General features: G+C 42.5%; 1 protein-coding gene across 6 annotated transcripts in view; it reads left to right on the top strand.

The window, feature by feature from the left end:
• Positions 1-403: 403 nt before the first annotated feature.
• The window catches only part of crebbpb (CREB binding lysine acetyltransferase b), a 40,583-nt gene continuing 29,118 nt past the window's right edge, over positions 404-11,868 (top strand). For all 6 annotated transcript variants that reach the window (XM_084037331.1, XM_084037327.1, XM_084037330.1 and 3 more), the window contains exons 1-2: positions 404-1,285; positions 9,965-10,578. In XM_084037331.1, the coding sequence (XP_083893457.1) occupies positions 1,201-1,285; positions 9,965-10,578 (699 nt within the window). In that variant the 5' untranslated portion in view covers positions 404-1,200. The remainder of the gene's footprint in view (positions 1,286-9,964; positions 10,579-11,868) is intronic.

Raw genomic sequence — 11,868 nt, 5'->3', positions numbered from 1 at the left:
TTGTATTGAAATCTAAATATTTGTATATAAATAAATTAAATTGAGTAATAAAAAGTAGTTAAAATGTGTATCTAAGTAAAGTAGCCTGTTTAAATGTAGGCGTTCTATCTAAATGTCATTTTTGTATTTCTGTTTATCGCCAGTGTATTGTGTTCTCCCTTTAGTGAATATCGTCTTTTTGTAGCAATGGCCGCTAGGTGTTTTTAAAGTTTAAAAGCAGTTAAAACGTAGTAAAAAAAGTCTTTTTGGGGGGTTATTCCATCCCTGGAGGCAACTTCACGTACGTCCGCGTGACGCACGGTGGGACACAGGTTTACGTCAGGGCGTCATAGCGCGACACCTCCCCCTCCTCCCCCCACAGTCTAGCTGGGAAGAAAAAAAAAACTTTTTTTTTTTTGTATCGGAGGAATCAACAGCCGCCATCTTGACGCGGCTCAGAATCGGGATTTCGGGGAGAGCATTAATTTTAAAAACCGACCGGAGCTACTCAGACCGGGCTCAAACGGCTTTTTTCGTGCAGAAAATCGAAGAGTTACTCCTTCCGATGAGAATTAATGCAAACATGTGAGGATTACACGGGTTTTTATCGTCTCGAAAGCCCACTGTATATTTGATTTCCCTTTTAGCGAGCGCCGTTTGTCGCCGTATCTCCGTCCCGAGACGCTGTATTTACCGGGAGACAGCGACGACAAAAATAATCCACCTCATAGAAAATATTTTTTGAATTTTGCTCTTTTTATTTAAACCCAAGATGGATTTTATGGCTGCTCCTTTCGACTGCGAAAAAGATGATTCTGTACAGACGTGAAACCGGCGATCTGCGGAGAAAGGGATTTGCTTACGCCTTGTGTTATATTTTATGATTGATTTTTATTTATTTTTCTCGACGTGAAATAATTTTTGGACGTGTATATTGAGGATAATTATGTGGGTGTTGGGTGTTGGATTATCATGGGGTGATCTTCGGTGGCGAAGCGTGGCGCTGTTGCCTTTCTTTTGAAATCTTTTTCTCAAGGCAGCATTTCGCCAGTCTGCCAGTCAAGAAAAAAAAAAAAAAAACAGGTACATTTGCTCCTTTTTTTACGCGATACGTTAGGAAAAGTTACCAGTTATTGCGAGCCGGACGCCGACAAATTGGACTGATCCTGCTGTTATTTCCCTGCATCATCATCATCCATTCATAAAAATTTGCGGACCAGGATGGCTGACAATCTGCTGGACGTCGGACCCCCCACTGCAAAGCGACCCAAGCTTAATTCACCTCTCTCAGTATCCGATGGCCCAGGTAAGGAGCAGACATGGTTTGCATTTGTGACTTACTGACTTGCAACAAGAGTTACACGCATCGAGCCCGCACAACGTACAGCTGCTTCTTGAGTCGGAATCGATCCACCTTTTTAGGGAAGAGAGCCACCGTGAAGTAAAGCCAGCCGCCGCTGCATCGGTGCCGTGCAAATGTCACAGGCAAACTGTGACATCAAGTCCCTGGCCCTGCAGGACTGTTTGTAATCTACAGCTGATTGGAAAATGTGCTTAATTGCAATAATAGTGATAAAAAGTGCAAACTCACTGCTTCTTCATCACGTGCCAGTTTTTTTTAGGGTTAAAAGTCAACTTATTGGTCAACTTAACCATCACAACATCTAAGACACAGGTGAATAAAATATTCACAGTATGTCTGCAGGAGTTTTAGGTGTTTTCTTTTTCTTTCACCCCCCTTTGACAGCTTTCTGGACTGATGTTCTCTCTGATGAAGTCTTGTGGTACATGTATTAGCCAAACGAGACTTTTAAAAAATGTGATCACCTCTTGATCCCTTTTTTTTATTTAAATAATTTGCTTCTTACCACTCAGCACAGAGGAACATGTTGCCTCTGGGTTGAAATTGGTGTCCTGTTCGTTGCCTCTTCAGCGGTGCAGATCCGGCACTATCACTCGAACCTGTGTTGGTTGATTTAAAGATTATCTCTCACCACTAGGTCAGTGTGCCGCTGAAGGCCCAGTCCTTCTTTCATTCAACTAAATGCTTGAATGGCTGGGGGATAACTGGGGGAAATATACATTTTGCACCTAAATCCAACTTTGCCGCTGCCAGTAATTTGGCTAACAAATGGGCAGTGTACAGCTTAAAAGTTGACCAAAAAAAATGCTGCGGTGATGGACATTAAAAACTAGTCCAAGGGTCTGCGTCCTCACCCGTCCAACCCGCAGACCAACTTTGGAAAATTGGGACTGTTGACCTTTTTAAAAAATATTCTGACATTTTGTGGCCAGCACATTGCATAATTACATAAAATAGCTGATTTTATGCCACCCTCTCACATGAAAGTTGTGAGCCTGGGTTATGTTTTACACGCACACGCACACACACACACACACACACACACACACACACACACACACACACACACACACTGGTAAGTGGTCTCCTGGTGTGTAACTTATGTTCTAATTTGCGTGTGTGGTCAGGATGCGCATGTACATGCGTATTTGGTTTTAGATTTATTCTTAGGATGGAATCTTATACATCCCCAGCCCTAGAGCCCCAGGGATTTTTTTTTAGGTAGTCAATTTTTTGGTTTAACTATTACATATTAGGTGCATTTGGGGAAGAATTCAACTGTTATGTAAACCTTTGTCACCCAAATACAGTTGGTGGACTTTTGTGTTTATCTGTGAATTAATGATGAGTGATAGTGACACTCTTTTGACTGGCGTCGAGAACTACATTCGATCACTGAAAACTTGACTATATTACCTTTTCAAATGTCTGAAATTTGACGGTCGCTATCAAATGGACGAGATTATTCAACAAAGACTGAGTAATTATAATTTCATAAACTTGCCACCCAACCTCCCAAATTGGCACTTTCACCAAAACTAACGAGTGACTTCAAACTTCAACAGAACTTTTCGCGTGTATTCGTCCCACCAGAACCTATCCAAATGTGTGAACTCACTTTACATGGATGTCATATGGGTAGAGGAAGAGGGAAAACTGTGAACGCTGCCTGAAAAAGTGGACTCTGCGATCACATAGGTCCTGCATGAGAAAGAGGCTTTAATGTGTCTCTTGGTAGAAAGTGGAGAAATGAGGAGCGTTAAGTGGCTGTGTTTCATTACTAGCTGTCATGAGCCCCTTTTACGCTGCCTTTTCGTTGTGGGATTATCAATCCTTTTTCCCACAGTGTCATTAATATAAAATGTACAGAGACGGAAAGGGGTGTCTGAGCCGGCAATGAAGGTAGTTTCATGGTGGCGGTTACTCGCAAGTTTTGTCGCAGGAGGAGTTGTATTTATTGCGCAGTCATTTGTTAATTTGCGTCGCCCAGAGAGGACGGAGGGCTTAACTCCGCATAGACGCGAGAATGTTTCATCATTCATGGCCGAAATAACCATTATTGCTGTTTTGTACATGTTGTTGGAGTCCCGGATACACCGGCTAATCAAACGGCGTCCGGTCCGAGTTCATAACATCATCCAGAGATGCTCGGTGAATTTCACCAAGCTGTATTGCGAACAGCAAGCCAAGTGACAACAGGAGGAGAATCTCAATGCTGACTGACTTTGCATCAGAACATTGCACGCAGATTTGTTGCTCAAGTTGAAATATTTCAATTGGAGCTATGGTAAAGTTTGCCTCGGTCATGTTGGGGGCAATTTTGCGACAAGTCACTTTGTTGCATTGACTATATATGTAATTTACGTCGCTTTTGATGTGAACGCCCCTTTAGAGCTGCAACAGAGGTGAAACAGGGCGAGATGACTTCACTGTGAATGGGAATAGCCGGGAAGCGAGAGCTGAAGGTGACGTGTTATGTGCACAACCTACCACTGAGGGATTAAAAAACCTCAGAAGAAGAAGTTTCACGTTATGATGCGAAGCAACATCGTTTGCTCTTGAAGAGTCGTCTAAACATGCATGACTAGCAAAGGAAACACAACTCTCAGTTAAACCGCCATTGTTGTTTTGGTATGCTAGAGGTTATCGCATTTCTGAAGCTTATTTTACGTGAAATTCAACCGTGCCACGCCCTCTCTGGTTGCGCAATGCCAGGATGCTTGTATAAAAGGAGACGTTATGCCACAAACCAAAGTGCAGTGTAAATTGTATGATGGGTTAGGGTTAGAGAGATAGAAAGCCAGTAGTTACTTGTGGGACGCCGCCATTATATGCACAGCATATTTGATTGCGCTCAAAGAGTTGTGTAAATGTGCACAACAATTAAACGAAACTCAACTCTATGTTATCCTTCCATTGTTGTTTTGGTGTGCTGGGGTAAATGTATGGCCGCCGCTTATTTAATACGTCACACTACCGGCATGCCCTTTTCATCGCTGTAACGCTTGTCCCTGGGTGTTGTTGGGACTTTGAAATTGTGTTGACTCTTGACATTTTGAGCGTATTCTAGTCCTGCTCAATGTGTTAAGTGTCCTGAGATGACTTCTGTTGTGATTTGACACTATAAATTGAATTGAATTGTAACACGGCATGCCGTCTCTGGTTCCACAATGCCGGGATGCTTGTGTAAAAGGACCGTCAATATAAACGAGGGGTCTTCTTTGCGTGATTATGACGGAATCGCTGCATAAAATATCATACAATAGGTCTGGCACAATAACTTTCCACTTTTGTTGGACGATGTATTATCCCATAAATAATTGTAAAAACGATGATATTGTCATTTTATGGTCTTTTTATTCAACTGATAAAAGGATAATATAATAGCATAATAATGCGTTTGCATCTCTTAAGATTATTCGACGATGTTAAAAATGTTTTCATAAAACGTACATAAAATCACGCAACCAAGCTAGAACACTAGATAAAATGGACTGTCTGGTTCTTAACAAAATTCGCAGTTGAATAAATATTAAACATTTGTCAGTGGCATAAATAATCATTAATTCCTTAATAGGCAATATACTGTCAATCCAGTTTCTCAATTTTTTAGGACCTTTGTTCTTGTTCTTTAGTCTTCCAAACTTTGTGGCTGGTCAGTAGCCGTCTGGGTCAACTTGTTGTCATAGAGAAAAGAGAGCTGCAATTCGGTACTTAAGTACTTTAAGTGTTTCAAATATTAAGTATCCATTTATTGATACTTGTGTTTTTGACACCACTACTAGCCTCTGCATGTATCTATCCATCTTAGGCGTTGTGACAAAAGGCTTCGGCACCGTGCCCAAGTCTTATAATGGTAGGGAAAATCCTGCTGTTTATTCTGGCATGATGTTGACTGATTGTTGTTGTGACATTCTTATGGAAACAAACTTGCATGTAAACATCAGGGGCAAAATTTTGTTAATATTCCCATATTCTATTGTATTGTGAGAGGCGTATAAAAACAGGGAAATGCAGAAAATCGGAGAAACTGGCATGAGAGAACAGTGGCATTTTTACTGAATAGTTTCTATAAGTTATAAATTTAATGGCAATCAAGTCAAGATTTGTTGCAGCTCCACTAAAGAGCAAAAACTTCTCAGAGAGTGCTCTTTGACCCCCCCCCCCCCAATCAGCAATGATGAAATCAGTGATGTGAGAACTGTTGGGCGTCACTTTCACAATGTTTATAAACTATTAATAAAAAATTTCATGTATCTTTATCGGCCATCCAGTCTAGGGTCCATCCAGCAACTTTGCCTTTCTTGGCACGTCCCAGTTGTGTACTTGCTGTGTGCTGAACATAGCTGTGTTGGTATTCTTTTGTGTAGTAGCTTGTACAAAGCATTGGAGAAAGCGTGGACTGTCTCATTTGAGTGAAGTCAGTTTTTGGATTGCACCACTACAGCCACCTATTGACTCATCTTCTAGAGCGCGTAAAGACGGGTGCAATTGCTTAATTTAAATTTCAGTGGAGATCGGAAACATCTGTCTGCCTTTTACAAACAGCTGAGAAATGTGAAATCTTTGTTCAGACTGTCTCGTCTCCTTAGGGCGGCTGCATTATGTAGCCGACAGTCCGCTGTCTTCAACCAAGGAAGCTCGTCTTCTCAGAGGGGTGACTGGAGCTTTTGCTAGGCAATAAAGCAGGCCGACACCGAGACAGACTCCTCCCCCCACCGCTGCCAGAAGCCCTTTCTCAGCCTCAGTTGACATATATACACAAATGCATGTATTCAGTAAGATGTTGCACAGTTTCTCGTGTAGTCCAGCTCTCTTTGAAGTCCTGGATGCATTTCAGCGTCTTAAGTACACTGAGAAGATTTTAAGTGCCAGGCTGCAGATGGAAGGATAAGTACAGTTTTTTTTTCAGGTCAAAAGGCGCTAATTCTGAGCAGATCTGTGAGGAACCTGTAGCAAGATTTATTCTTGCTCCACTTTGCTCTTTTCTTACATTTACATTTAATGGTTTTCTTGGAATTTGAAGTTTATATAATGGTTGAAGTGAATCTGAACATACATTCAGAAAGATTTCGGGTAGGGCTGAACGATATGGACAACATTTCATATCTCGATATTCATCCCAGATATTTCGATATCGATATGATACGATATGACTATGGGTTCGGTGAAAACCAAAATTTTTTCAGAAAAATAAAAACATCATAATACAAAAGAATGTGGAAACTGCAGTTTCATTGATGATAACTCACTGCCAGTCATCAACATTAACATAAAGTCACCAATCAATAAATAAAAAAATCAAACATTTTAGACTGTCTACACTAGGGATGCATTTTTTGCTAATATCGGCGGCCGATCCGATCCAAATATCGGATCGGCCGCCGATATTAGCAAAAAATGCATATCGATATCGGATCGGCCTGCACGGGAAAATCCCGATCCGAACTCCCGATCCAGTTTTTTTTTCTTCAAAACTCCGGTCCGTGTTTTCCAGCGCACCGATGTAGGTAATCCATTCCAGTTTTTTCCGGTTTTCCCCAAAATCCGGTCCGCGTTTTCCAGCACACCTAGCGCACACCTCGCGACCTGTCCAGCATCCACTAAACAACAACAAGACGGACTTGTGTGCATGTCCAGTGTTTCCCCTACCATTGTACAGGCCATAAAATCAATATGCCAAAAATAAGCCACCTATCAATTCATTCATAAATCAATAATCATTTACATTAGGAGCGCCTCCGCGCAGCACAGTAGACTTGCTCCGCAAGACGCGCAGCCACAACAATCCTCGCCGCCGCGCTCCCGCTACGTTCTTCTTCGTGTACTTTACACGCTGCTTGATGTTGTTCTGATGCCGCGCCGCCTCGTTAAACCACCACGATGTCGCTTTCTACTAAAACACGGAGTTGATACTGTATTTTGATAAGCTGTTGCACTCTTCAGACTCGTGGTGTGAGCGGAACCGGACCGGTACCGGAACCGGAACGGCTTCCGCGCTGCCTGCTCGCACAGATCCGCTCGTGCGCACATGCACTGATGCAGGTCGAGTGTTGTCGATAAATATATGCACTCCTTCAAAACAGCATCAAGCCATATTGTGTGTGTGTAGTATTAGGACGTGATGACGTGTGTACGGGCTAAAGCCCGTTTGGGCTGGAGCAGTGTGAATGCAAAGCAAGGGACCCCCTGTTGGGGAGGATTGTTTTTGATAAGCTGTGGAACTCTGAGTTAACCTATTAAACTAAACTATTAGGCTGTTGAGTAAACCTATAACTTATATTTTACTTGATAAAATAAGACAATATATGCACTCATGTAGTGTTTTACAGTATCTGTAGCTATTAATGTGATGCTCATCATTTTCCAGCCATATTTTTCCAGCCCCTAATTTTGGATCATTTCCATCAAACGGCATCTTTAATCTTTAATACATGCTTGGATCGGCCGGTATCGGTATCGGCCGATACTAAAAGCTAAAATATCGGTATCGGATCGGAAGTGCAAAAAGCTGGATCGGGACATCCCTAGTCTACACGGGTACCATGACTTTTGCAATGTGGTATGTTATAGCGTCTGTAATGTCTTTATGTTTGGTGGATGCCGACTCATACGGTGTAACGCTACTGAATGCATTGCAATACACGCCAAACACGACCTGCACAACACCTCGCTCTGGTTGACATCATCGTTATTAAATCCAAAATACCTCCAAATAATGGAGGATGATTTATGTTTTGGCACCAAATCAGATTCGGCACCGCCACCGGCCACATTATCTTCCGCACTCGTCTCACTTTTCTTTCTTTCTTTTGGATTTCCCCGCTGCGTATGTTACGTCTGCGTCTCCGTCTCCCTCGCTCCCGCGGCGGGAGTCCCGCCCTCGTATGTTCATCATTGGTTGGCTTCAGCTGTCGATCCACAGCAAGCATGAAATAAGGTTTGTGGTTGGCTGGCCATAGCGGTGCATTCAAGGGCAATCGTAAAAATGAAGTTTATTGTGACCGCCAGAGCTGTACATGCAGGGCGAGCGCGGGGGAAATCTATATCGTTTATATCGTTGCTTTTTCGATATTAATATCTTTAATGTTCATATCTCTATAACGATACGATAACGATATATCGTTCAGCCCTAATTTCGGGTATCACTTAGATGTTTCCCACAGATCTGTAGTCTGATGGGACACTTCATAAAAGTGTACCCTGGATTTACATACTGTATGTGAATTTCATATCTTGACCAACCACCTCCAAAAAAACCCTGTAAATTTCAAAATTAGCTGTTGCGTTTTCTTTATAACATTAAATTTATAATGACAAATATTTGTTTGCATGTGTTACAGAGGAGTATTTTCACAATATAACCGAATGAGTTTGGCTTACTAAGTCACGTTTGTTATGGGTAAGGCCTTTCCAATATTGGTGGTCTGACAGACAGCAAATACGTCTTTTGCCACAACCAGCCCACTGCACACCGAGCTGTCGCTCACGGCCACAGATTAGCTGCCCGTCTTTGATATTTATGTTAATGTGTGACAGTTTTTTATGGTGCTCTAGTCTCGTGTCAGTATGTGTGTGGCCACAGCCTAGTGCCAGGGTTGTTTTCGTTTGTATGGCGGAGTGGGTGTATCGCCGCCAAAGGTGAGAAATGGGCCTACTGTTCACCTAGCGGCTTTCTTCTCAGTTGTCTGGCTTGTGTGTACAAAGCCCTTGGTGAGTGTTTTTCAGCTACATTAGCATTAGCTGGTGTTTAAATATAGTCAAGTGAAAATGTTGCCTTTCCCAAGCGTTGCGAAGCAGTGGCAGTCGATACTCTGGATCTGGCAAATGTGTCAGCTGAGGTGAAACTGATTGGGATGAGGAGAGCGGTGGGTGACTGGATGCCATCCAATCAGCCACCCCAAACATTCCTGCCCTCCAGCCCTCTTTTCCTCTACCCTTTTCCTCCCTCTGCTCTCAACCTCACTATCTCACACATCCACAAGATGCTCATAACCTCTGACTCTAGCATTATGGAGACTTTCCAAAAATCATTTTCTCTGAATAACCGTGGTCTTCATGAACACCATGCAACAAATCACTGCAGTCCCAGCTTTACAAGTGCCGCTAATTTTGCACATCTTGAAGTCATCACAGCTCTTCTTATAAAGCACCATATTAAAAGTTTTACAAATGTACTGCCATGTGGAAAGCAGCTTGCTCAGTTTTTGATTTTGCAGGAAATTTTCATAATTTTTCTACAAATTACATTAGGTTTTCTGAATAACGAAACATGTGTAGTAACATTTTCTCATTGTCTCTTTAGCACTGCTATAATTGCGTCTCTTGGGGGGAGGGGGGGGGGCAATCACTTGTGATGTGGTGTTTTTTTAAATTTTAAAGAATTTTTAAAATCGTTTTAACCTGTCTTTTCTGCTGAGTCAGTTTGGGGTCCTGGATATATCGTTCAAATGCATATTGTAGACCCCTTTGTGTGTTTCTCTCTGTAATGGTTTTCTGTGTTTCCAATAATTATATATACCTTTATTCATCATATGTGCTTGATCTGTTGTTATTGGTCAAAGAGGGTGAGTCAGTGTTCACTTCTAATTCTTGTTTCCCTTTCTCTCCTTTTTTTTTTAGATCTTGTGTCTCTCTTTGACCTGGAAAATGACCTTCCAGATGAGCTCATACCCAATGGAGACTTGGGAATGGGCATGTCTTCTAATGGAGGTCCAGGTGGAGGGGGTCCTGGTCTTAACTCCATCGTCCCTGATGCAGCTGCCAAACACAAGCAGCTGTCTGAGCTCCTGCGACCAGGAAGCTCCTCCATCTTGGGAGGTGGTCTCAACTCTGCCAGTCCCCAACAGGGAGGCATGGTAGGAAGCCAGCTAGGTGCTGTGCTTGGTAAAAGTCCACATGGGCAGGGTTCACCCAATCACCAGTCTCCCCAGGGCCAGAAAGGAGGTTCAGCTGCTGGACAAGGCAACGGGGGAATGGGCTTCAACCAGGCCATGTTGAACAGTGGGCAAGGTCATGGGGTCATGGGCCAGACAGGACAAGTGATGAACGGGACTCTGGGACCGGCAGGCCGGGGTAGACCTGGCATGCAGTACCAGGGCCAAGGCATGCAGGGGCAAGTGGGTGCTGGACCTGGTGTTGGAGGCAGTGTGCTTGCAGAGACACTCACCCAAGGAGGGCCACAGTTGGGCGCACACAACACGTTGAATGCTCAGCAAGCTGGAAACATGAATAAGGTGAGGTTTCAAATTCAACTTAATTAGTTCTGCAAGTTGGGCACAGAGCATGGAAGACCATAAAAATGTGTTCATAAAACACGGTAATCTTAAGTAATGAGAGTAACTATTCAAAAGATGAATGAATAGTACTTGCATCTGCCAATGTTTGTACAGAAAATGCACGTTAAGCTTGTGGTACTTACTTGCATCTGTGGCAAATTAGGAACTCATGCTGAAGAACTGTGTGTATGTGAAATTAGAAGTTATCATTTTTTTAAATTTGAGAGTGAAATTTGGCATGTTGGTAGAATTGGGCCCATCCCCCGCCCCAAAGCAGGCAACTGAGGAAAAACAGTCCGCTGGAAGTAGCAAGTCACCCATTTTACGGGGTTTAATCTATAGTCAAGTACATCAGTTTCTGTGGGTCTAACTTGTCTCATCATACCACTGTTAATATTACTATACTCACTAACCTGAGAATGAGGTTCTCCAACAACAGTAGTGTGATGGTAGTACTACACAGTGGAGCTTTGTTTTTTGATTTTTTTTATGAATGAAAAATACTTTGCATGATGGGCCGCTGGCTGTCTTTTCTATGTAAATGTCTTTACTTTGAAGTGCACAATGTGGGAAAATGTTTCCCCATGTCTAAGATTATCAGGGTTGTGTGTGGTTTGACAGGAAACCAAGTTTAAACCAGGACGCTAGTTCTCAGTAACAGTTAATTCAGCAGACACGGCCACATGAAACGAGCGCCTCCATTCCTATACAGACAAATACCACTTAATGCCTGCCTATATTTTGATTGTATTCAAAAATCAAATTGATTGGTGTGTGGCCATGTATTGGTGAGTTATTTTTTATATTCCAATCGAAACAAATTACTTTATATTACATTGAAATGCCACGATTGTGGTTGACGTTTGATAAAACTGGCACTCGTCGTGTTTACCTCACATAGCTACCTTCAGAGGAACATGCTGCCGAAATGTGGGAGAGTGATGTATTGGCTTTTACGTTCAGCGCAGGAGAAATGTAGCCGGCTTTTGAAAGAAGGAATATAAATGTTAATGCACCAATTGTATGACAAACGACGACAACTTCAGCCTAGGTTTACTCGAGGTGGGCTGACTGACTACTAATTTTTTATTATTCGTTAACTATCAACCTCCTTAATTTATCATAGGAAAGATCACGTGACTGTTGGACCATATTGGAACAACCAAAATAGATATGTGCAGGTACGGCTGGTAAATTGCTGAGCTTTGGCTACCTGAGTGTTTATTCAATCTGTTGTTGGCTTGTAGG

The sequence above is a fragment of the Eutrigla gurnardus genome (assembly GCF_963514095.1).
Source record: "Eutrigla gurnardus genome assembly, chromosome: 20".
NCBI lineage: Eukaryota > Metazoa > Chordata > Actinopteri > Perciformes > Triglidae > Eutrigla > Eutrigla gurnardus.
This window is presented reverse-complemented; position numbering and strand designations above follow the sequence as displayed.